This window comes from Acipenser ruthenus, chromosome 4 (genome assembly GCF_902713425.1).
Source record: "Acipenser ruthenus chromosome 4, fAciRut3.2 maternal haplotype, whole genome shotgun sequence".
Taxonomy (NCBI): Eukaryota; Metazoa; Chordata; class Actinopteri; order Acipenseriformes; family Acipenseridae; genus Acipenser; species Acipenser ruthenus.
In genome coordinates this window covers 19,660,788-19,687,073 of record NC_081192.1, presented here as the reverse complement: position 1 = coordinate 19,687,073, position 26,286 = coordinate 19,660,788, and the positions used below count along the sequence as shown (strand labels likewise).

Here is a 26,286-nt window from a genome sequence, read left to right as displayed (position 1 = left end):
ATAATCTTTTGATAGTAGGATGAAAAAAGAATTGCGTGCCCATTCTGTCTGAATACTTACTTAGAACTGCTTGTTATTATACAATGAGATTAAATAAACAACCCATCACATCTCACGCATTTATTAAAAAAAACAATACATATGCTTAGTAAAATATAACGTATACTTTGATATATTACTAGCATGGCAGTATCGGTATTCATGTTGAATATAAATCTTCAGTAGAATTACATAAAGGATCAGGCTGAAGCTGACTTGAACTTGTTTACGATTCAGCAGGAAAACAAAAAAGAGAAAACAGTTCAGTGGCTAAAGTTGAATTTAGGTCCCTATCACTCAAAATGATGCACAGTGCATTAAACTGAACGATGTTGTGCCACAGGTTAATGGAACATGGCAACAACCACTAACCCTTTTTTTTTTTTTTTAATTCTGAATCTGTGAACAGTTTTTAACCTTCTGAACAGAGACGGAAGGCAAGTGCTCCTTTTCAAGAGAAAACACATCGTATCACCCAGGCCAGGATAATAGTATGGAATATAGACACAGTAATTGCATATATTCAGAGTTTAACTGAATATAACCAACAGCTAGTCTAAGGCATGACCTAAATTACATGATTCACAGAGCCCTTCGTTTTTGGTTTATACCAATTTTTACCAAAAACCTCCTGGGTTTTACAAAAACTATTATTCGCTTTTTATTGATTTTCACCAGAATTTTGGACCACTCAAGTGCATAAAAATAGATGATTATATTAAGAAAATACAATGTGTTACTTTAGATATATGTGCTTATATTAATAATAAATTAGGCTATGTGTATATGCGAAGCTGTCTGTTAAAGTAAGGCAATGTAGTGGAATATATGCACACACGCAGTACACACACACACACACAAACCCACGCATGTGCGTATCTGTACGTACTGTTAATTAACCTCATGCCAACCACGTACACATTTCACACTTTAGAGATAGCGTGCATAGTTAACAGCTTTCAAAGCAATTACAGTTGATGTTAGTGAACTACTTTTCATGCTAAAATGGGTAGAAAAAGAAAAACAATATAAACTGGAAAGCAAATTCCATGCCTACATGGCAATGTCTTCTCCAGACAATGGCAGCATCACATTGTTTAAATTCTGAAAAAATCCACCGTACCAACGTTCCAAATTTGAGCCGTGCTGCTTATCGAATCCTCTGCGTCCCCCCTGGCTCAGCTGATGTGGACAGAGTATTTTCTAAATTTGTCTACATCCAAGACTGCAGGAGAACAAGCCTGGGAAAAGACTTTAAAAACTGCTGCAAGCCTGCACTGCGCAGGACTTGGAATTTACACTGAAGTCCCTTATATCAGGCATCTGGCAGGGCTTCATAAGGCTGGTAAATGTATTTAAATATATCATTGTAATGGATGTAGAGTGTGTAAAATAATTTGGACCAATTACAAAAATGTTTATAGGCTAAATGGTTTTAAGTCACTGACAGTAAACTGTTTATTAAAAAGAAAATCTGGGGGATAAACAGATTTAAGAAATTATTAATACACATCAAACATAATATTTCAAATAATAACTAAGTTACCTGTAAAATAAAAACTGAAAATCAAGGGCCTTAATGATTCAGAAGCAGACAGAGCTTAACTGAAAAGATAGTCAGACAGTTAATTACTGAAGATGTAGTTAGGAATGTAAATGATGTAACCAGCTGTTGCACATACATTTCTTAAGTGGCTTTTCAACAACTACAGTATTATACAATACCAGCAAAGCCACCATCCCCACTCCCCTGCCTCAGGAATGCATGAAAGCCTCTCCAATGGACATGCCACATGGTTTCCCAGTTATGGTTTTTGATTTCAACAGATAATAAACAGCCAGGATCTAATTTTGCCATGTCACAACTGATTATGTTTCACAAGAAAAGGTGGAGGGCCCATCTGCCATATGAAGGTGAAATGTGATCATGCATTTATCAGTATGACAGTGGTCGACTTGAGCACACTCTGTGAACTTTAAAAGGCTTGCGGGTGCCACTTTAAATACCCAAGTACATTCTAAATAAAAGAACAAGTAATGGGCTATTAACTCACCTACTGATGGTCTTTAGCATTAAAATTGTAATTGTATTAAAAAGGCATTGAAACCACAAAGAAAGTGTTGTTCTTGCAACATTGTGGTTCTGAATGTTTTTATTTGTGATCACTATTTCAAATATTTGTTTGCTGTTACAGTCGGCGCTGCTTTATCGGGATGCCTCAGGAGATGTAAAACTATTCCGAATAAGCGGCTGCCCAATTAAATGAGAGGCATTTTAGATTACCTTAGTCACACTTTTTTTGTTTCTAAATGAAAAGAAAAAGAATGAAATCACATCACATTATGATTAAATATTAAATACATAATTTAAAATAGGCCTCAATTGTTTTTTGTTTTGTTTTGTTTCCTAAACAAAACAAATCGCTGTTTTTTTTATTTCTACATGAAATGACAAAGAATTAAAGCACATCTTATCACAAGGTGAGGCACCTGCAATGTTGACATGCCAACTTTCTTTGCAACAGCAGCCTGAGAAACCACAGGAGACACTCCAGCTCCTTCAGGAGTTCAACGTGATTTACGCAAGTCACAGCGCAATCACGTACTCACTGCACTGTGCAACGCGAACCTGTCTTGCTCTGAAAAGCGATTTTAAAATACTGTATCCCAATTAAACAAAGTGACGTCCCAATTAAACGACATGAATAGCATTGGGAAGAACCGTCTCCCAAAGTTGTATCCCATTTAAGAAGAAATCCCAATTATTAGGATCCCGATTAGGCTGGTGCCGACTGTACTGTAAATAATCTCAAACTCATAGCTGTCAGTGACCATTGAATACCATCCACTCCATAAGCAAACTAAATGTCGCATTCCACTTCTGAGGCCTCTAAAGAATATTCCACATACCAGCCTCTAACCACATTAATGCAAATCTAATTGCGTTATGTAATGCTGTCCTAACAGTGTGGCACAGAGAAGATCATTTACCAAAATCCAAATTTCTAAGAAAATGAAACAGTTTGTCAAACGGACTTCCTCGTAATGAAACCTTGTACTTGTCACTGCATAAAAGCTGTTTTCTTCAGACTCAGCTTATTATAAAACTTACAAAAAACACAAGCTTATTCATATATGTTTTAATGTAAAAATGTATTGTTTCAAAAACTGAAGTTTTCAAGATATCCCTAAATAATGCAACCAATTTGGTATCACTGTTAAAAACCAGTAGATCAGAATATTGATGTTTATTATAACAAATATCCATGGAAAGTTTAATTCCACTGAGTAGTTGCCACGATTTTAATTTGCCTGCCAATCAGATGTTAGTACTGTGAAAAAAAGGTCTGACAGGGACGTGGCCTAGATTCTAATACCATTAATCAATTCTGCTAAGGAATGTCCATATAAGCATTATGACAAATGGAATTCCGTTGTCATGTCACAGGTAAAAATGTAAGTGTGATACAAAAATGGATGGATAGGCACCTCCAGTAAATCCTTATTTTGAATTGTAATTATTTACTACAATTTGAAGAAAAGCCATTCACCCCTTTTGTATCAATTCTAACCTAACAATTTCCCTAGAGAACAGTATAGTGTTCCCTTTGTTATAAGAGGCTCTTTATACCACAGTCAGTTATAAGTGAGTATGGGCTCCCATTTGTCCCATAATGCTATAATAAAGAGCTATAAAGCGGGAGGGGGCCTGTATATACCAGTACCAGAAACGTTTCACACAGACAACTTAAAGTCAATTAGAGCTTTACTTGGACCGGGTCAATACAGTGACCATGAGTACGGCATTTAATGGCAAACATCAAGCTGCCATGAGGCCAGTTAAGTATTCCTGATGACCAATGGTTATTTATGTGTATTTAATTTTTTTTTTACAACTTAACAATAACTAAAGTAATAAATTCATGTTATACATTTTTAGAAACTATGACACTGGTATTTATAAAAGAAGATCGGATGATGTCACCTACTTTGCAAGAATATATTTAACAGTCTTCTGTTTTGCCCACATAAAGAAACATACAATTAATATTACAATTCAGCTAAACGTGCATCTTTTATTTCTTTCTGCAACCTCAACAAAACAGGTCTCTTTCAGTGGCTGGGTTTACATGCATGTGAAAATCAACTCTACAGTCTGTATGACGTTGTCACGCGAATACATCGTGAAACAGCAAAAGGGCGTCTTTTTGGCAGCGCGACTTTAAGGGCAGGGTCAGTCGCTTTCTCATGATAAAAATAGCTGTTAAAACCCATGTAAACCTGAGAAGGAATTGTGCTTGTGGCTCACAAGTTTTCAGCAGTCAAGATCCAGTTCTTCTGACTTAATCTCACGTAATCTCTGGCAGAAAGGCCGTACAAAACACACACACACACACACACACACGCACGCACGCACGCAAGCACACACACACACACAAAATGTACATTTATGGACTACTTTAACACTGGAACCGTCGACGGCAGTCATTATCACGGTACATTTTAAACATCATCAATATTAAAATGAAAAACAAACTATCAGATACGACTCAAAAGTTTTATTCAAGCACATCATATCCAACATCTGCACAGCCGAAACACCGTATTTAAATGAACATTTAAACATAAAAGGGTTTATTTTCTAACTTACCACATATAAAGCACTACTTCAAAAAATGAAAAATTATAATAAAATAAACTACTGTGTAAACAGGTTTATGTACATACAAAACTGTAAAAACAAAAGTAGTTTTTAATCTAAAACGAAAGTAACATATGATTTCTCTTGTGTGTGTGTGTCACTCGCAGTACAGAATCCAGGTTGAGCTGCTACAGCCTGCAGCTTTGCAGTTTTCTGATCGAAATGTTTCTGTTGAAGCGCTGTGGCTAGCTTGAAGATGAAATCTCTCCTACTGATATTTTCCCTGGTGCATTTCTTGTACAAAACAAAGAAATTGATGGCTGCTAAGTACAGTAGAGATAACAAAAGGCTTGTATATATATATATAAAAAAAAGAGAATATGGTAGGTTATATTCAAAATAAAAACATGTATTATAAAATGCGGTTCTAGTGTTAATGAAATTTAACTTTTAGATGTTCCACAAACACACACACACACAAATATAAATTCTAAGTAGTAAAACTTGTACTTAGTATTAATTCTATTTGATATACAGACGTGCTCAAATTTGTTGGTACCCTTACAGCTCATTGAAATAATGCTTCATTCCTCCTGAAAAGTGATGAAATTAAAAGCTATTTTATCATGTATACTTGCATCCCTTTGGTATGTCATAGAATAAAGCAAAGAAGCTGTGAAAAGAGATGAATTATTGCTTATTCTACAAAGATATTCTAAAATGGCCTGGACACATTTGTTGGTACCCCTTAGAAAAGATAATAAATAACAATTATAGCAATATTTCAAACTAATTAGTTTCTTTAATTTGTATCACACATGTCTCCAATCTTGTAATCAGTCATTCAGCCTATTTAAATGGAGAAAAGTAGTCACTGTGCTGTTTGGTATCATTGTGTGCACCACACTGAACATGGACCAGAGAAAGCAAAGGAGAGAGTTGTCTGAGGAGATCAGAAAGAAAATAATAGACAAGCATGGTAAAGGTGAAGGCTACAAGACCATCTCCAAGCAGCTTGATGTTCCTGTGACAACAGTTGCAAATATTATTAAGAAGTTTAAGGTCCATGGAACTGTAGCCAACCTCCCTGGGCGCGGCCACAAGAGGAAAATTGACCCCAGAGTGAACAGAAGGATAGTGCGAATGGTAGAAAAAGAACCAAGGATAACTGCCAAAGAGATACAAGCTGAACTCCAAGGTGAAGGTACATCTGTTTCTGATCGCACCATCCGTCGCTTTTTGAGCGAAAGTGGGCTCCATGGAAGAAGACCCAGGAGGACTCCAGTTTTGAAAGAAAAACATAAAAAAGCCAGACTGGAATTTGCTAAAATGCATATTGACAAGCCACAATCCTTCTGGGAGAATGCCCTTTGGACAGATGAGTCAAAACTGGAGCTTTTTGGCAAGTCACATCAGCTCTGTGTTCACAGACGAAAAAATGAAGCTTTCAAAGAAAAGAACACCATACCTACAGTGAAACATGGAGGAGGCTCGGTTATGTTTTGGGGCTGCTTTGCTGCGCCTGGCACAGGGTGCCTTGAATCTGTGCAGGGCACAATGAAATCTCAAGACTATCAAGGCATTCTGGAGCGAAACGTACTGCCCAGTGTCAGAAAGCTCTGTCTCAGTCGCAGGTCATGGGTCCTCCAACAGGATAATGACCCAAAACACACAGCTAAAAACACCCAAGAATGGATAAGAACAAAACATTGGACTATTCTGAAGTGGCCTTCTATGAGTCCTGATCTGAATCCTATCGAACATCTATGGAAAGAGCTGAAACCTGCAGTCTGGAGAATGCACCCATAAAACCTGAGACAGCTGGAGCAGTTTGCTCAGGAAGAGTGGGCCAAACTACCTGTTAACAGGTGCAGAAGTCTCATTGAGAGCTACAGAAAACGTTTGATTGCAGTGATTGCCTCTAAAGGTTGTGCACCAAAATATTAGGTTAGCGGTCCCATCATTTTTGTCCATGCCATTTTCATTTGTTTTCTTATTTACAATATTATGTTGAATAAAAAATCAAAAGCAAAGTCTGATTTCTATTAAATATGGAATAAACAATGGTGGATGCCAATTACTCTTGTCAGTTTCAAGTTATTTCAGAGAAAATTGTGCATTCTTCGTTTTTTGTGGAGGGGTACCAACAAATTTGAGCACGTCTGTAATTGTGTGTGTGTGTGTGTGTGTGTGCGTGCGTGTGTGAGTGTGTGTGTTGGAAAGGTAACCAGACAAACAAGTAGCTAATGCGCTGCATAATTCAGAATGTGCACGACAACACGTGAATTTATTTATCTTATTAAATGTTTTTATCTTCATGGCAACGCATGAAGCTCTCCTCGCGATATTCAGAGTCGCTCTTTTCCTACTTAGTAAGCAGACACGGACATTTAAATATCCCCTCCCCTAAATGACTATGAATTGAGTAACATGCATTGGTATGGACGATTTGTTTTCCTAAATCAGAACTGCATAGCAACGCATTTCCTGAAAAGTACAGCAAACACGTTGTGAGGAAAACTGTCATGACTTGTGCATGTAAACGCTGCCAATGTTTCCCCTTTTTCAGTCAATATCGACTACATTTTTAATTGTGCAAAAATGTAAGGACTTACTTACACAAGTGAAGGCCGTGCCTCTGCACATCCCTTTTTGTGCAGTGACCTGTGTCTCTAGTGTGCATTCTACCATGTGTCTGTGAATCAGTGAAATCAGGAAATATTCAGATGGGTGTGTCCTGCACATTAAACTGTCAGGCTATGTTAGATCTGTCTTCCTTGGAATACTGGGATGATGCTTTGTAAAAAACGAATTTATAAATAGAGATCTACAAGTGCAGATCGTAACTCAGTATGAGAAATGTTTAAACATGGGGAAATAAATCTTAGAGCAAACTATGTTTAAACAAAACCTGCTAAGAATGGCTGATTGTGCAGAGGAATAGTTGCTGACAGCCATCAGCAGTCCTGTGCAAATGGAGTATGTACAATGTAATAAGAGCCTGCAGTGTATTCCATTTCACATAATACAGCATTTGTGAAGGTGTAATTGTGGTCTAATATTATAACATATCAGTGTAAAGAATGAATAGATACTGTGTGATTCTCACCAGAATTCTTACTGTGGTTACTATATTTAAATACATAAAGAATGAGTAATATTGATGATTCACAACTGTTCAGCCTAAATGTGTAACTCATAAAGGTCCATCAAAACTTATAAGCATGGGACGATAAGTTTACAGTAACTGAGAAAGTTATTAATAAAACTAGATAAAGTAAAAAAGAAACGTATTACGAAGTTACTGTTTTAGTACTTCAGTACAGTAAAACAAAACAAAAAAGATCAAAGGTGTTTAACAATCATATCCCTGCTAAATTAGAGTAAACCTTAACCCAGGCATTTACTGAGTACAATTTTCATAGTGGTAAAGTGTAGTTTTGTATATTGAGCCATCACTTAAAATGCTCAGTCAGTATTCTAAGTTAAAACATTATGAAACTACACCAATGTTTGTCACTTATTTTTACATTCGTTTTGTAAAATGCTGCTTATTAAAATAATTTCCAATGTTCTTATTACATACTCTTTTATTTATATTAGTATATTTTTTTATTCTTCATTGTTGAAAACAATTCAACTGTTGCTAGTTTGCTCCATTAAAGCACAACCCCCCTAAAATACATTTTTGTACTGATAGAAAACTACAAAATTGCTTAATGTTGGTTACTCACCCCTTACTCTCATGTTTTACATTTAAAAAAATAAATTAAAAAAACGAATAAAAAAATAATGCCCCTCGTCATCAGGTTAAATATGTTAAACACTAATGTGAAGCTATGTACAAGACCCAGTAATCAAAACAAGCTGCCTAAAACGAGAAGCTGTCATTGATTGGGTTGCTTCCAGTGTGTTTACACGATATATTTATAACTGCCCATGGTTTCCATGCTAAAAAAACAAACACAGGCCTCTGAGAAGATTTCAGTTTTTTTCACAGATACATTATTTAGCTGTTCTGTCAAACTGAGAAATGTCTCAGTAAAAAGATACCCCACTAGCACCTCCTAAATACTTAAAAAAAATAAAATAAAATACATTTTGGTGTTGCATGTGTGACCTGTGGAGAAATGCTGTTAAGCATTAATGTATTGCAGGGAATGTCAGTGAATCCATCTCCTCTGATATGCACACATGATATGCAATTAAAATCTCCATTCCTGTTCTTGTGGGGTTGTCAATCAGAAGAAAAGCCTTTTTGACAGCACTCACTGAACCGTACCAACTAATCGCTGAACAGGAACTTAAACAGTAACAGCTTTTGTTACCAGCATGAAGGAATTTTACTGCAATTAGGTTTGGTTTCTAAGAAATCATTATGCTCAGAATTTTTTTTTTGGCATATGATTAATAATGGAAATGTGTCAGAGTTGTACACATGAAGCTAACAGATTGAGTAACACAAGATATTGAGAACAAAATCATAATTAAAATATGAAGAACTGAATTTTTGCTGAAAAGACGACATATACAATACTGAAATAATGTTGGGCTGCTTAGTCAAACTGGACATGTGTTATTTTGTGTAATTGTTCAAATATGTGTAATCTTTTTTTATCTTGTCTGATTAAATACATAAAATAACCTAGATACTATTGAAGCTGAAGTCAATTGGAAAAAACAATAGGTCCATTAATATACTATCAGTTTCCATTTCAGCAAGCCATAGGGCGGAAAAATAAAGCCCACTCAGGTAACAGGTTTTAGAAAGGGAAGGAATATACTACATATTTCTTCTAGATCATAAAAAGCATTGAACAGAATTTATTGGGTCACATGTACAATTATTAGCTTGTAGAGCCGCCATTAACGGCCTAACCCAAAGCATGTTGTTCTTTTCCACTGGTCATATCATGCTGTTAATACCCATACTATGAAAGATGGCTGTAAGCAATGACCCTCTCCCACTTCCAGGATTGTCAATTTTTGCAAAGCACCATGACCCAGGAAGTACAAATGACTCCTTATGTAAGGAGATAGTCACATAAAGTTTCCTCGTGAAGTTTATAATTTATTCAAATGTTCCTACAGCTCTAAAGCAAACTATATGATGCATTAAAAAAAAAAACACTCAAGAATCAATAGCTAGACTAGACTTAAATTCATCCCCAAAAAAACCCACTTATGAATGGTTTAAAAGACCTTATTAGCACTAATCTTGGACTACCTAATGCTGTCTTACTGTAGGTAAGGTAGTCCAAGAATAGTACTAATCAGGGGTCTATGAAACCAGATGTTAAAAGTATTCTAAATCTGGGACAGAATAATAGCCTGCTGGAATAATTTTCCACATTAAAAAAACATCTACCCGTCTCTGATGTATTAGACCTCTTTATCATGCGACTTTCCTCTATCAGGATTGCATGAAGAACCAACTGTTTGTTTAAGATTTACAAAGGAAATCCATAATTTCATATTCTACTTTTATGAGTACAAAACACCTGCATATTTAATTGTACCCTGTGTTGCTCATACATGCAGAGGTGTAATAAATCAAACGATGCATCTGTTGCAAAGGCAAAAGCAGACGAAAAAACATCAATATATGAGCTTTCTTGGGCCTAATTCACTAAACAGTAGTAACATGTTTTGCACACAGTAAGCCCCTTTACTGCATGCTTTGTACACCTGCTGTATTCACAAACCAGTGGCAGGCAACCTAGCATGTAGAAAAAGTACTGCGTTCGAGTCATTTAAATATAATGAATAATGTTGATGTGTGGAAATGTATGCAAATCACGTCACAAAATACCACGAGGTAGGTATTTTATATGCAAACCATATTCACTTAAGGGCGCTAACTTTACTAGGTGCCTCAGCGTGTGTTAAAAGTACCAATTATTGAAACCAGGGGGTGTCACCGAACCAGGAGAAGAGCTGCACAGGACAGTGAGCTGCTCAGGGAGAGGGTATTTCGAACCAGGCAGACATTACTGGTGTTATGAGAAGAACGTAATAACTAGATACAGATTGATCACAGATCATACTAGCCTTATATGTAGGGCCCCGGAAAATTCACGATATCACGAATTTCACAAAAATCGTGTATTTGACTGCCTACCGTGAAAAATATACATTTTATTTTCCTTACAGTATTTTCCATTACTCTTCACCTCACCTGTTCATTTCATACTTTTATCAAGTAGAAGCAGCGCTACAGTAGCTGTACACGGTCCGGCGTCAATGCCGTGCATTTGGTTACTACGGCGACAGGATCAAACAAATTCATGATTGGTGAATTCCTCATACTGTACAATGACATAGTCACAGCGACTCACAAACGGGAGGTTTTAAATGGTTGTTTAGATATTGTTGCTTTATTAGCTTGCAGTGTATGATTAACATAACTGCAGACAGCTGACAAATCAAAAAAAGCTAAATTAATTTCAACAGAAGATCACGTTCAGAGCTAAGAAAAGGGGACGTTGCATGCAGATGGTGGGATTCTGTTTGACTCAACTTGTAATGTGTCTTTGGATCATCTAAGAAAATGTACTATTGACAAGCATCTTGGCAGTGAAGTACACAAAAAATAAGAAAATCAAACTTGAAGTTCAGGCTAAACAATTACCGAACAAGCAGGTCACAATCACAGGATTGTTTAAAAAGAGCACAGAAAGTGGAGAAGCATGTAATGTCAACACGTTTGAATTAGTGGAAGCCTTTAGTGCAGCGAGCATACCGATACAATGAAATATTAAGAAGTTTTTAAATGAAAAAAAACCCCAATTGTGGAGCCATGCCTAACAGTGACACACTCAGACGAGAGCATCTCCCTAAAGTGTACTTTATAAAGAAAAACATAATGGCTTTGGTTTTGTCATTTCAGGTTTGCAGATAACGTTTCTCTCGTGTTTAATCCTTTATGAGTAAAGGCAGGAAAATAGTCTGTGGGAATTGCACGGTCATTGTAATTAAAGTGTCAACATACGTTTTAAAGAATTACAAAACTAGAAAATGTTGCTGAATATGTCATTCAAGGTTGTTTTTATAAAAATCTATTTTGTCTGCTTGTTAGTTTTATTGCAGCCAACACAGACCATTTTAAACAACTCAAGCAAAAGTTTGTTTAATTTTTAAAGATTGTTTCAATAGCGACTGTTACAATGTACTCGTACATCCTCAGACAGTCCGGAACATATGAAGATTACGAGGCAGGTATATAGCCAACACTTTCGGGTATGTTAATATATTTATTTTGTCACCATGTACTTGTGATATTTAAGTCGGCTATGCTTAAAATAGCTTTAAAATATTCAAACGAAACTGTAAATGTCCAATAAATGAATGTACACAGAGTGCGAGTTGAGGTGCAGTCATAAATACAAGCAATCAAACGGCACATAATGTTAATAAAAGCGATGTTTCGTCAAACACCTTTTGAAATGGAAATAGTGAACTTTTAATTGACTGAGCGAGTGCTTTGCTGGATTAATATTACAAAATAAAGGGAGATCAAGTTGAACAAACAAACAGTTATTTGATTTGCAGAGTTAAACATAAATGTTCCATTAACAATTACTTTCTCTGCTTTGACTGTCTCGCAGGACGCTGTGATTTGGGACAAGACCCCCGCCCTCCTCCTACGGAGTGCATTTATGTTGTCCTTAATGTTTCATTGAAGTTAATGTTCTCACTGATTCAGCACCAACAAGCCTTTCATAATTCCCCACCACTTCTTCTGCTAATACATTTATCTCCTGGTATGTATATATATATATATATATATATATATATTCCGCGTGTGGAATTCTGCGTGTTGTGACAACTTGCAAATGAATCATTTAGCTTGCTTTATTTGTGCATATAATTAGCATAGTTAATAGAGCTATGGCCTGTTCATTTTTGCACGCGGTGTGGCTTCCCCCTGCCACGCGGTAATTCTGGTCATTTACCACTGTTTAGTTAATGAGGCCCTTCTTGTCTTTCAGTAACTATTAGCACTTGCTAATTAATGGAAAACACTGAAAGAGGCATAGCTTGTTAAAGCACAATAAGAAAGAGTGAATATTGGACACTCCAATGGTGGACTGTGGGAGACAGTATCCAGCCAACAGCCATTCAATTCAAGAAAGGAGCATGTAAAAAATACACTGTAAATGCATATGACTTTTACACACTCGGTACAGAATAAATACACAATGCTTACATTTAAGTTTTAGTGCTACACCTTTCATCATAACTCCCATTAACAATATGCATCGCACTTTTTATTTTCAAATATCTTTCGCACTACATTTTTTTCTGTCAGTTCTTTTGTGGGAACAAATATGGAATAAATCCAAGTTCAGAGTGGTCCTACTGATTTTGTTACCATCAAACTGGTGTCACCGTAGTTCACATCACTCTAAAATCTAAGCTCTATTTAAAAAAGTAATAATATAAAAGACTTGCTTCGCTACTAAAGAATATTGCATACTTTATTTTACTGCATTAAAACCAACACAGTCCCTGCAGCTAACAATACTGGTAGATCATCATTCCCCATTCACTCGCGAGCAGCTGCTGAAAAGCCTGGTACTTCAAAACATCAATGGATTGTTAGTTATCCTGTCAAACTCGTGTAAACTGTGCAAGACAGTGAGGTAAAACTTTCTGTCAAATTCTGTTGTAATTTGTGAAGTGCAAAGAACAGTATATGGCAAGCGTGTAAGATTGTGTACAATAGACACACAGCCAAGCAACTCTATACATTAGGCTCCTTTCTATGCATATATATTAAAAAATAAACTCAAGATAACTGTTCTATTAAAGCGCTCCTTCATAAGGAAACTAAACATGATGTTTCACCTCAATATGTTTCTTATTTCTCTTGTTATTTGCAACGTATTTGGCAATCAAAAGATCAGATGGCATTCTAAATACACCACAGAAACCTCACCAAAAAACAAAGTCGTTGTTTATTTTCTTCTGCAATGAAACCGTATTTTTAACAGCCCTACTTGTTTGTAATATAAAGGTAAATTATTAAAGTGACCAAATTAATTGTGTAAAGCAGAAAACCCCTTTTCAAAAAGTTTATTTTGGCGATTAGTAAATTTCAAACTTTTGGATTGCTTATTTCTGTACTGGTGTCAACAATAGACACCAGCAGTTCTAAATAGTCTCTTTTCATTACAGAACTATTTGACCATTGCCTTCGGAATCCATTAATCACATATTTGTTTCACATAAGTGGAAATTTTTTTATTTAAAAATAAATGTATTGTAAGCCGACATCTCTGTGCCGAGCTATTCAAGCCATTGTGTGAAGCACCTACTAAAAAGTGGGCTACTATTCATTATGCTATGGATATCATATTGGATACCTCTAAATATTTTTTGTAACAACTACGCCATATTTTAGGATTTTACTGAGAAAAACAAACTTACATGCGTTAAATGTCATTTCTATGAGCTGTGTTCCTAACTGAAATACGATACTGTGTTTAGACTTCATTTACAAGACATTCTCAAACTTATTTTATTAAGTTTGTAATCAATCTAGTGCAATTAGATGCAAATGTATGTACATTTTCTCATACAAACTTCATGCACTAAAGTTTGAATTATTTTTGTGATATTGTTTTTAAAATATATATGTTCCACAGCCAAGTAACTTCACTGAAATGCTATGAGACATCAGTTTTAAACATTAATGATTGTTGTTTAAGCACTGGGACTTTGCTCAGGGTATGTAGTAGGTCACTTTTTTTTTGTAATCTCTGAACTGAAAATACAGTACCTCAAGTCAAATGAGTCAGACTAACTGTTGACAGACTAAAAACAAAACACAATTGTACTGCACATGTACAGTATAAAAAACCCATAAAAAATACAGTTTAACAAACATTGAATAACCTACAGCATGGTGCATGATTTATTGCAAAATCCCCTCTGTTTGTACTCTAGGTCCTTCTGTCTTATCACAGCTTGCAGAACAGCTTTCATCCTTAGCTTCATAATGCATTACATCTTAAAACGGGTGTTTGAGAATTCGAGGCACTTGCCTATGCACTGCGGCTAAGCAACGTGTAAGAGAGCGTGTAAGAGAGCCTAAATAAATACTGATTCGTATGATTTTAGCCGAGGCCCGTGCCTCAGGTGCCTCATAGCTGGCTACAGCCTTGCCTAAAATATGATGGTACAGTAGTACATTAGAAACAGTTATGTGCCTAATTCATTAATGAATATTCAGAGAAAAAAGGCACTTTACAGAGCGTTTAAAAGGGACCACAGAAAGAGTACTTGGAACTGCAAACACAAGTCAAAAAGGAAGCTAGAAAGGCCAAAAGAGAGATAGAAATGAACATTACCAAGGGGGCTAAAACCAATTCCAAAAAGTTTTTTCCAATATTATAATAGCAAAAGAACATTCAAGGAGGAATTAAATTGTCTAAGAGATACAAATGGCAAAATCATAGATGAAGAGAAAAGAATAGCAAATATATAAAATTATTTTTACAAAGGAGGATACGGACAACATGCCCCACATATCGACCTGTTCCTATCCAGTTTTAAATAACTTTAGCATAACAGAGGCAGAAGTGTTAAAGGGACTAGGAGCTCTTAAAATAAACAAATCCCCTGGGCCGGATGAGATCCTCCCAATAGTACTCAAAGAAATGAAAGAAGTTATTTACAAACCGTTAACCAAGCTCATGCAACAGTCTCTTAAGACAGGGGTTGTACCGACAGACTGGAGAACTGCAAACGTAATACCGATCCACAAAAAGGGAGACAAACCGAACCAGGTAACTACAGATAAGCCTGACTTCTATTATATGTGAATTTATGGAAACTATAATAAGTCCAAAATGGAAAATTACCTACAATGCCTATAGAAAGTCTAGACCCCCTTTCAAAATGTTCAGCTTTTGTTGCCTTATAGCCTGGAATTAAAATGTATGAAAATAGTTTTTTTTTTCATTTATCTACACATCCTACCCCACAACTTCCAAGTGAAAAAAAATATTCTTGAAATTTGTAGAAAATAAATTAAACATAAAAACTGAACTAGCTTGGTTGGATAAGTGTCCACCCCCTTGTAATAGCAATCCTAAATTAGCTCAGGTGTAACCAATCGCCTTCAAAATCACACACCAAGTTAAGTTGCCTCCACCGGTGTTAAATTGTAGTGATTAACATTATTTCAGGATAAATTCAGCAGTTCCTGTAGGCATTTCAGAGCAAAGACTCAACCATTAGCACCAAGGCGCTTTCAAAAGAACTCCTGGACAAAGTTGTTGAAAGGCACAGATCAGGGGATGGGTATAAAAAAATATCCAAGGCCTTGAATATCCCTTGGAGCACGGTCATGACGATTATTAAGAAGTGGAAGGTGTATGGCACCACCAAGACCCTGCATAGATCAGGCTGTCCCTCCAAACTGGATGACCGAGCAAGAAGGAGACTGATCAGAGAGGCTACCAAGAGGCCAATGGCAACCTTGCAAGAGCTACAGGCGTTTATGGCCCAAGCACTCCACAAATCTGGCCTGTATGGTAGGGTGGCAAGAAGGAAGCCATTACTCAAGAAAATCCACCTTGAATCCCATTTGAAGTATGCAAAAAACACTCAGGAGATTCTGTAGCCATGTGGCAAAAAGTTATGTGGTCTGACGAAACTAAAATTGAACATTTGAACCCAAATGCAAAGCGTCATGTTTGGCGCAAAACCAACACAGTGCATCACCCAAAGAACACCATCCCTACTGTGAAGCATGGTGGTGGCAGCATCATGTTATGGGGATGTTTCTCTTCTGCAGGGACTGGGGCACTTGTCAGGATAGAAGGGAAAATGAATGGATTAAAGTACAGAGAAGTCCTTGAGGAAAACCTGCTGCCCTCTGCAAGAAAGCTGAAACTGGAACGGAAGTTCACCTTTTAGCATAACAACGACCCAAAGCACACAGCTAAAGCTACATTGGAGTGGCTAAGGAACAAAAAGGTAAATGTCCTTGAGTGGCCCATTCTGAGCCCCGACCTAAATCCAATCGAAAATTTGTGGCATGACTTGAAGATTGCTGTCCATCAACGCTCCCAAAGAACCTGACAGAGCGTGAACAGTTTTGTAAAGAAGAATGGTCAAATATTGCCAAATCTAGGTGTGCAAAGTTGGTAGAGACCTATCCCAATAGATTCACAGTTGTAATTGCTGCCAAAAGTGAGTCCACCAAGTATTAAATCAGGGGGGTGGAGACTTATCCAATTATAATCTTTCAGTTTTGTATTTGTAATACATAATTTTTTTCTCAATAAAAACTTGTTTATTCCCCTTAACAGTGTGGAGTATGGTGTGTAGATAAGTGGAAAAAATCCTCATTTAAATGCATGAAACTCTGAGGCACTGACACAACAAAAAAAAGTTCAAGGGGGTGTGGACTTTCTATAGGCACTGTATATGGCAACAGTATCCTGGGAGATAGTTAGCATGGTTTTAGGAAAGGGAGATTGTGTCTAACTAACTTGCTTGATTCTTTTGAGGATGCAACATCGACAATGGATAATTGCAAAGCATACGACATGGTTTAGTTAGATTTCCAGAAAGCTTTTGACAAAGTCCTGCATAAAAGATTAATTCTCAAACTGAAAGCAGTAGGGATTCAAGGAAATGCATGCACATGGATTAGGGAGTCGTTAACATGTAGAAATCAGAAAGTACTGATTAGAGGAGAAACCTCAAAATGGAATGAGGTAACCAGTGGTGTACCACAGGGATCAGTATTAGGTCCTTTGCTCTTCCTAATCTACATTAATGACTTAGATTCTGGTATAGTAAGAAAACTTTGCAGATGACACAAAAATAGGAGGAGTGGCAAACACCGTTGCAGCAGCAAAGGTCATTCAAAATGATCTAGACACCATTCAGAACTGGGCAGACACATGGCAAATTACATTTAATATAAAAAATGTAAGGTACTGCTTCCAGTACTTCTTGATAATAGAAACAATAGTTGAAATTGGGTTACTCAAATGCTTGGAAATCTTCTTGTATCCTTCTCCAGCTTTATGACAACAAATAATTTTCTGCCTGAGGTCTTCAGATAGCTACTTTTTCCCATATTGACTTATTGGTAATGACAGCAATCATCCTATGCCAAACCCTTTTATACTCTGTAAGAATGTTCACCACAATCCAGCATTTTCTACACTTTTCTAGAATTAGGTTCTGCATTATCATATTCAAATTTCTAGCACCTTGTAGACAATACTATCATAGCACCAAAGGGTATGAATACAAACAAATTGCTGAAATAAATAATTGTAGCCATCTATTTCTTGTAACTGTTTCCCTCATCCACAAAAGCAAAACTTTTGGTACTAAAGATTTTTCCTAATAATTCTTTGTTTGTGAGAAATTTCTAGAAATTATACTTTTCCATTGGAGTAGGTAAACCTTTGGCTACAACTATATATATATATATATATATATATATATATATATATATATATCATTGTTGGAATATATCATTGATCGCGGACATTGTTGACAAAGCCTGTAGACCCCCACTCTCCTGGAATAATCCATAAATTAGGAATGTATAGCTCACCTTGAGCACCGTCGCTGCCTTTATTATAAATGCCTTCCTGTTAAAAATATACCGACGGTACACTCTGCATTTTTTTATTGGTCCTCATGCCTACCTGCGTACCAGTTATGTGAACCCCTGATTATGGATCAAGAGGGTACAAGGTGTTTGAAAGACATATTCTCTGCAGAAACCACGTAGACATAACACTTTGTGACCTGATGTTGATGGAGACAAACATGGTGATCCAGCGAATTATAAAATACACCCCATGTTTAAACAAGCATCTTTTGAAAAACAAGAAGTTGCCAGACATTTGATTCCCATAGAAGACAGAGTGAAAAATCAAGAGGTCATTTTAAACTTTTTTATTAACAGAATGGTAGGATTTAAAAAAAAAAAAAAAAAGCTGTACACAGACTATTTTTAAATTTAAACATTTTTTTATTAAACTTACATGACATAAGCAATTAGTGTTTGTTTTTATTAGCACTATATTTTCTTAAATGTTTTTTTTTTTTTAATGAAGCAGAAAATGTCAACTTTGTGCTTAAAATAAACATTCACAATATTGATATGCTTACTTAGTATTGCAAATAAGCCCAAACTAGTGGATGATTAGCACAAGTTCAAGAGCTCTTGCATCATGTGTCCCCACACTAAAAGTATTTGTGTGGCTTCTTTTGTAGGTTCAATGTTTAGGCTTATTATTATTATTATTATTATTATTATTATTATTATTATTATTATTATTATTATTATTATTATTAAAGCTCAAAAAACAGGAGGGAAAGGAAGGTGCCACAAAAATAGAAATTAACAAGATCAATTGAAAGTGTACGTAGTTCTTTTTTGACCTTTTTTGACAATTAAAAATGAGTGACTTTCTGATGTAAACAAGTTGCATTTGAGATCCAAAGGAACAAGAACATTAAAAGAAAAGACATGCTGTACAGCATTTATTTCCGCCCTTGTGTACAGGTAAAAAAAAAATAGATTTTACCTGAAACTAAACAAATATTTTACCTCAACTTTATTTGAAGGCTATTTGCATCAAGTTTCACAGACCCTGATTTACTGTCCTGACTTGTCAAAAAAAACAAAAAAAACATGTACCTAATTTTGCTTAGCAGGTGCTGTTTTGTTCACTCTCAAGTATTGGCATCTCTGGGTTTGTGAAATCAGCAGTTAAAGTTAACTTCTTACTTGGTATACATTCTAATTTCAGGTGTAATCTGAATCTTAACTTCATTCAATTTGGGTTCCTGAGCAAAAAATCCAACACTGCAATGGATCCCGAATTCCTGCCACTTTTCAGCTGTTTTTACCTCTCCTCACTGTCATCTCTGATACATACTCAATGATTACAACTGCCAGCCTTCTTATCTAACATTCTACTGTGGGTGGTATCTGCTTGCCAAGAAATGCCCTCAAATGCCATGGTTCCCAAGGTGATGATATGTCATTTGGAAGAAGATTAGCTTGTTGAAGTGCTCAGAGGGTCATTCCAGAGTTGACCTTTGGTGTGTCTATCAGGGAGGTGATGATGTATCATTAACACATAGCAGCTGTACCTGAACCTCTGCCACCAACATGATATAACAATCTTTTATAACCAACAGGGGAGTTTAGCTGAATTGTTCAAAGCAAAACAACTCCTTATTTCTCAAGCAGTGTTCAAACTTGAGATACAGTATGTGCAATACAACTCGAATTACAAAAAATACTGCTGCTTTTTTATTTTATTTTTATTATGTTAAACAGACTTTGAGGTAGTGGAAAACAATACTAACAGGTATCATTATATTACAATAGACTTTATAAAAGACAATCCTTGTAAAAACATGTGTCTCCAAAAAAGAAAAATAATGAAAAAAGTCTACACTCTGAATACAGTACATCATAAATCCTCCAGTTTCATCACATAATAAACTAATACTTATTGATTTAAAAAAAAAAAAAAAAAGGTTGAGTAAGTGGCTTGGATTCCACATTTTCATTAATCACTTTTTTTAGTTATGTAGCTCTTTTTTTATAAATAACTAATTATTTGTGAGGAAAAGTTGAGTAGAGCACAGCTGTGTACTCCCTGAGCAGTAACTTATTAAAAGGTTCTGAAATTGCCACCATTCGGGCAAGGTGGTTTATAATAATTTACATATTTTTAAATGTTTGCTTAATATATAAATACAGAAATTAGTAATGTGGGTAAAATAGGTGCAAAAGCTGTCTATGGCTGTTATTTCTAAGTTCTTAAAAGTATCAGTGCTTGTGTACAAGTGTGGTATAAACAATACTGTATCTTTCCAAATTATTTTTGAGTGATTTTCAAACTAATGTAGAAAACTCAAAGTTCTACCAAAACTTGTGATTCTTTAACCAGTTAACCAAGTAGTATCTGGTTTTACTTCTACAGTGAGGTCTACTGGTGGCTACAATAGGACATTCCCCTAGTTAGTGGCAAAAGAAAGTCTCCCAGGGACCACAAAGTGGAAGTGCCCCTGTCGCTAGTTTCTAATATCAACCAGGAACATATTTTAAACCTGGAAACCCTGGGGATTCTTGGCATCAGGCCTTAACCTACTGAGCCTTCATGGCACTTACATGTCCAGCTTACAAAGCAAGGCATATTGAGTTTAAACAGCTTGTTACTGTGAAGAAAGTATTATCTCATTAGCTTTAATAACTGAAAGCATTGAAACTCCATTTAGAATTGTTTTATGTCCCACGAAAGTCATTAACATAAAATAAATCATTAGCTTTGATATTAGCTCTCCATGGTGCACAGGTTTTATTTATGATTAAGATCTCAGTCTGTATCTAGCTCATGCAACACCATGCTGCTTTTCCTTTTACTCAAAAACTATACTGCTGTTTTTTTCTGCAGTCTACAATTTAGTGCATGCTTGTTCTATATTGAGATGTAGCTTTGTTTGTTTTTTTTGTTTTTTGGTTTATTTTTTAATAACTACACCATTTATGTAAGACTGAATTTTTCTATTTTAGAAAAAAATGATTCCTCCTATTTGAAAGAAGATGTGAAAACCCACAAAATATATATATATATATACATATATATATATATATATATATATATATATATATCCAGAATATGTCAAATAACGAATTACTTAAAAAATAAATAAATAAATAAATAAATAAATAAATAAATAAACGGACCAAATAATACATTGTTCAATTGTGGTGTTTATATTTTTCACAATACAGGCACATTTATAAATAAGAGTACACAACTGCTTCAATTTTTATGATTTTATAAAAAAAAAAGTGTGCTGGAGCTTAGTTTCTCAGTTTTTATAACAATTTGTTTGACAATGGTATTTGTTTCAGACTGTATTATATAATAATAAATGATAACATCCAATCAAACAAGTCAATGTAAACTGTGGTCCATGGCTTGAGCATTTGAATGAGCTCCACAGTATTTTAACCGTATCAGTGGATCAGAGGTAATATTATATTATTTTCTATTTAAATACAGCACAAGTCGAACTTCTAAGTGCAAGATGTAAAGTTTATACATGACCAAGTGCATTTCTTAGTGCTAATGAGGTAGCAAGGATGTTACAAACTTTAAGCACAATGTTATTACTATAACCACCTCCATACGTGAATCACAATTGAGATTAAAACTTAATCTTAACATCTAATAGGCCTTACAACTCAGATGTTCACTGTATCAAATGTTATTTGTTTGTGGCAAGAAACACATCCAAAAACTTAACTTAGGAATGAGATGCAACTCCAATAAAGATCATGTTCGGGCATAAATAGAAGAAAAATAAAAGATATAACTCAAGGTCTGAAAGTTTCGGAAACAAAATAGCACAGACACAAAATAGTTTTAGCTTTTCCTAATAAAGATGTCGATTAATTCAATCACTTAATTTACGTATTTAAAATGCTAAAAGCACTGGCAAATTCATTTAAAAAAATCTTGCCTGCATGTGAAATACAAGTAGGAAATAGCTATGTTCAAAGGCCCTAATTATTTACAACCCTCCAAGCTACTCTTTTCTTTTTCTCAAGTACTTACGTTTTTTGCTCAGGGTTATAAAGTAAAAATATATATTTTATTACGGCAGGAATTAGCTTTTGATTCCACAGAATGTTTAATTGTGCTTATACAAGGTTATTATCTATTAATTGTATCTGAACCATAAACAGGACTAAATAAAATTGTTAAGTACTTACTTGTTATAAGATAAAACAGCCCCCATCCCAAACAAAAGAAAATAATATATAATTTGCGACATTTCATGCTATAACCCATGCAACTTTCTTTTACCTGGAAATAATTGCATGTGTATTACAAAAAAATCTATTAAAATAACGGCACAGAAGATGCATAATGCTGTACACTTATTTATTGTTAATGACTTATTTAATGATAATGCTTCATAAACAAAGCGCTGAGCAAAATGTAATGTATAAAGATGTATTTAAGCCACCTTTAAGATGTGTACTTGTTTATATTGTACTGCTTGTAGCTGTTTCATGTGCATGCAACAACTTGATCCCTACCTTATTTTTACTGGACCTATTAGATGGTGATTTCTACCTTCTCAATACGATTTCAAGTTCTTCTGTGTTTCTTCAAATGCCTAGCACATACTGAGCTGCATAGCTTCCAGTTCGGTCTATTTGTACAAGAGATGCCTTGCACAGTTGCCATAGCCAACCTTGTTTGCACTGTACTCTTGTTTTTCTCATTTTCAGAGTCCAGCATCGTCTTCAACAAGTATTATAATAAAAACTAAAACTGAAATACTCCAGCATCCCTTAAACATAAAAATACAGCTACTTTATCTCAAATCTGCACCAATTTTTATATCCAGTTTAGGAGGTGCCGTGTACAGAAAACTGGAATGCTACAGTAAATGTGTCAATCAGTACCGGTCTATACATGTTATTTTTCTGAACGAAAACAACAAAGTACCCACTTACCACATTATTGGTAGTTATACTGCTTGCAAAGTTAACAATGCAATCCTTCCTTTATGTTGTGTATGCATAAAACAATTACTTATATGTAGAATTAAATAATAACTAAACAAGATAGACAGTTGATAAAAAAAAATTGGGGAGTTAAATGAGATTAGGCAGATTTAGCACATTATGGGATACTTAGAGCAAAATACATTTTACAGATGCCATAATTAAACCTGCAGTTCTGCATCCTTCCAGTACTTTGGAGCCAAGTCATTATATGTACTGAAGCAGTGATTTGTTACAACTTGTCCACTGAAAAAGGGGCTTAATGTCCATGGAACTCTGCTGTTTGGAACACTTAAAACGCATGATTCATAAATGTTTTGCTTGGGATCAGATTTCGTTTAGTACATTTACCGCTCCAAAACATCAATTACTGGATTAGGACACAGCTGCTTTAAACAACCCGATTGCGATACATTGTCCTTGCAGCGAACAGGTATAAACACCACGGTGCATCATTATGTAATACTTACCTTTCTGTATGTCTTTTTAAAAGACTTTGGTAAAGTATTGTAAAGAACAATGTTAAACTGAAAGGTCTCACTGTGATCAATGCCTACACTGTAAAAATATGTATTTATTTATTTTAAGTTATTTTAAACACTGGATGCATATTTACCTTTTGCCCGTTTGTTTTCGTTCCCTTAGAAGTTGTGCATGTTATGGACGGTGTAACTGTCCCGATGGATGAAGAATGCAGATCTTTTTTTTTTTTAATAAGTAAATAAATTGTATACCCAGAATAGTCCGTTTAAATGAGCTATCGATTGAATTTTATCCCAAACGTTATCTGAGCTAATAAACACATAAACAATACATCCCAAATAATGTGTATAAAAGATAAAACCGGGGCATTAGCTTTGCAGATATCGGCACCTATATGGCTGCAGGCGTTTGGAACTGTCACTTTGATTGTTTGGTTTTTTTTTTTTGTTTGTTTGTTTTAATTAAATGAAGCCGTTAACTACAGAACCACTTTACTTACAACGTAAATGTTCTTGGTTTGATACTGTGACAGTCCCGTAAAAAGGTTACAGTGCCCGTATGCCCGTATAAGAAATGTAACCGCGTTTTATTTATTTTACAATTCCATGTTACAGTACATGTCTCTAAGTATGTAGAACGAGGCACCAGCGGCATTACTGTTATACAAAGGGTATTTGATGCACATTGTATTATAAATGTATCACGTTGTGTACCAATTTATGCACAAATCATACAGTTGAACAATCTATTCACGATAATGAAAACTGATCGCTAGATCTATTTCTCAGATTACATTAAAGTCAAACAGTTTTACAATAAATGCACCCCGAAACTCACTGACAGGGCAGAGTTGGATTCAATTACTTTCAGTATAATGAAGAAAGAAAAAAAAGATGCAGCGTTAACCATCCTTTCTCTCAATCCATCATGCATTTTACTCAGAACTTGTGAAACAACCTTCAAAAAGTAATAACAGTGAAAGAAATGAAAATCACCTTATTGCAATAGTAGGGGTCCAGGCAATGCGAGGGTCCCAGGCAGGGAGGATCTGAAGCTGAAGTAGCTGACTGTGGTGGAGGATAAAATCTCACGTCCATTTCAGTAAAAACATCAAACAACTCCGTTTTTTTTTTTCGAGTTCTTGATTTCTTCCACACAGTGATTCAGAAGACAATAAGAACGAGCTGTGTGTGTGTGTGTGTGTGTGTTAAAAAGAGGGGTAACAGTAGTCGTAGTAGAAGCAGAGATACTAGGAACACCTTCTCTGTCTCACATCCGTTTGCGGTCTGCAAAAAAACTCTCCAAATGCACCACTTGTAAAAACGATGTTTTAAAAAATGACAGAAGAATTTATCAACAAATATTTGCAGTTTTGTTGGGGGAGGGGGGGTTTCTCTATACTTATGTAATTTCTTTATGTGTGTGTTTTGTTTTTTTGTTTTGCTTTTCTTTCTTTCTTTTTTGTTATGAACAAAGATATGAGCCTCTCCTCAGAATGGCTGCCCCGTTCACTAAAGTGCAGCTCAGTCTGCTCGCTGTCTCCAACATTTCACACAAAAGAGACCCTGACAGGAGAGCCAGTAAATGAAGCGCTGCATTTCAACTCACTAGCACATGGGGGGCGCTACAGCAAGACCATGCAAAGCAACGGCAACGTTTTCTTTTGGCACTGTTACAGTATACCTCACTTTGGATGTTGGTCAAATGTAATATGTAAAATATTGCTGCCTGGTTCATACATTTAAATAAACAATTTAGCACAACCAGTGCTTCAAATGGTACAACGCACGCCATTTATGCATAAGGAAACATTATTATTATTATTATTATTATTATTATTATTATTATTATTATTGGCTATACCACTGATTGGTTCCACGATAAAGCAGGGATTTCCTCAATGGCTTGGAGAAAATTGTACAGTAGCAGGTTTGGCAGCGTTTTTGGCAAAAACAAACTTTATTCACACAGAACAGTACAACATAGCTTCACAAATACAGTTGAGGTAAACATAGGCAAGCACCCATATTTCCTGAAAACAGAAATTTCATGAGGAATAAAAATATATGTAAAGTATGTTTTGGTGTTCTTTTTTTCAGCCTCTTTTTTCTTGTCTTGTCTGACCACTTGCTGTTTACAAATAGTGTCACAATTCCATAGTGTTTGGCCATCTATCTACTTCATTATACTAACTAAACCATTACACACTTCCAGCTCTTAATGAATGGATATCTTAATTACTGTGATGCAGGTGATGTGAAACAACTATACAATCAAGTAAAAACTATTTGTTGAATTTAGTGTTGATACCTGATATGACAGTTGTGATAGGTTGGACTTGCCAGCACAAGCATGGGGAGACTAGGTGCAATCTAAAAACCCAATTTACTAAGTTAAAAATAGTAGCTTACCCACAAAAAAAAATAATGCAGGCACAGAAATGATTAAGAAAACCAAGCAGTTGAAGTAAGCTGGTCTTTCATTACATCATTTTATCAGTTTTTTTTTCTGCAAAAGAATGTTTGTGGTACTC

General features: G+C 35.4%; 1 protein-coding gene across 3 annotated transcripts in view; it reads right to left on the bottom strand.

Moving 5' to 3' along the window:
• Positions 1-25,284, bottom strand: part of LOC117399837 (thymocyte selection-associated high mobility group box protein TOX-like) — a 121,977-nt gene extending 96,693 nt beyond the window's left edge. For 2 of the 3 annotated variants that reach the window (XM_033999243.2, XM_033999244.2), the window contains exon 1: positions 24,749-25,284. In XM_033999243.2, coding sequence (XP_033855134.1) covers positions 24,749-24,850 — 102 coding nt within the window. In that variant the 5' untranslated portion in view covers positions 24,851-25,284. Of the gene's footprint in view, positions 1-22,796; positions 24,708-24,748 lie in introns of those variants that run through there. The other variant, XM_033999245.2, reaches the window with a different exon arrangement.
• Between the last annotated feature and the right edge of the window lie 1,002 nt (positions 25,285-26,286).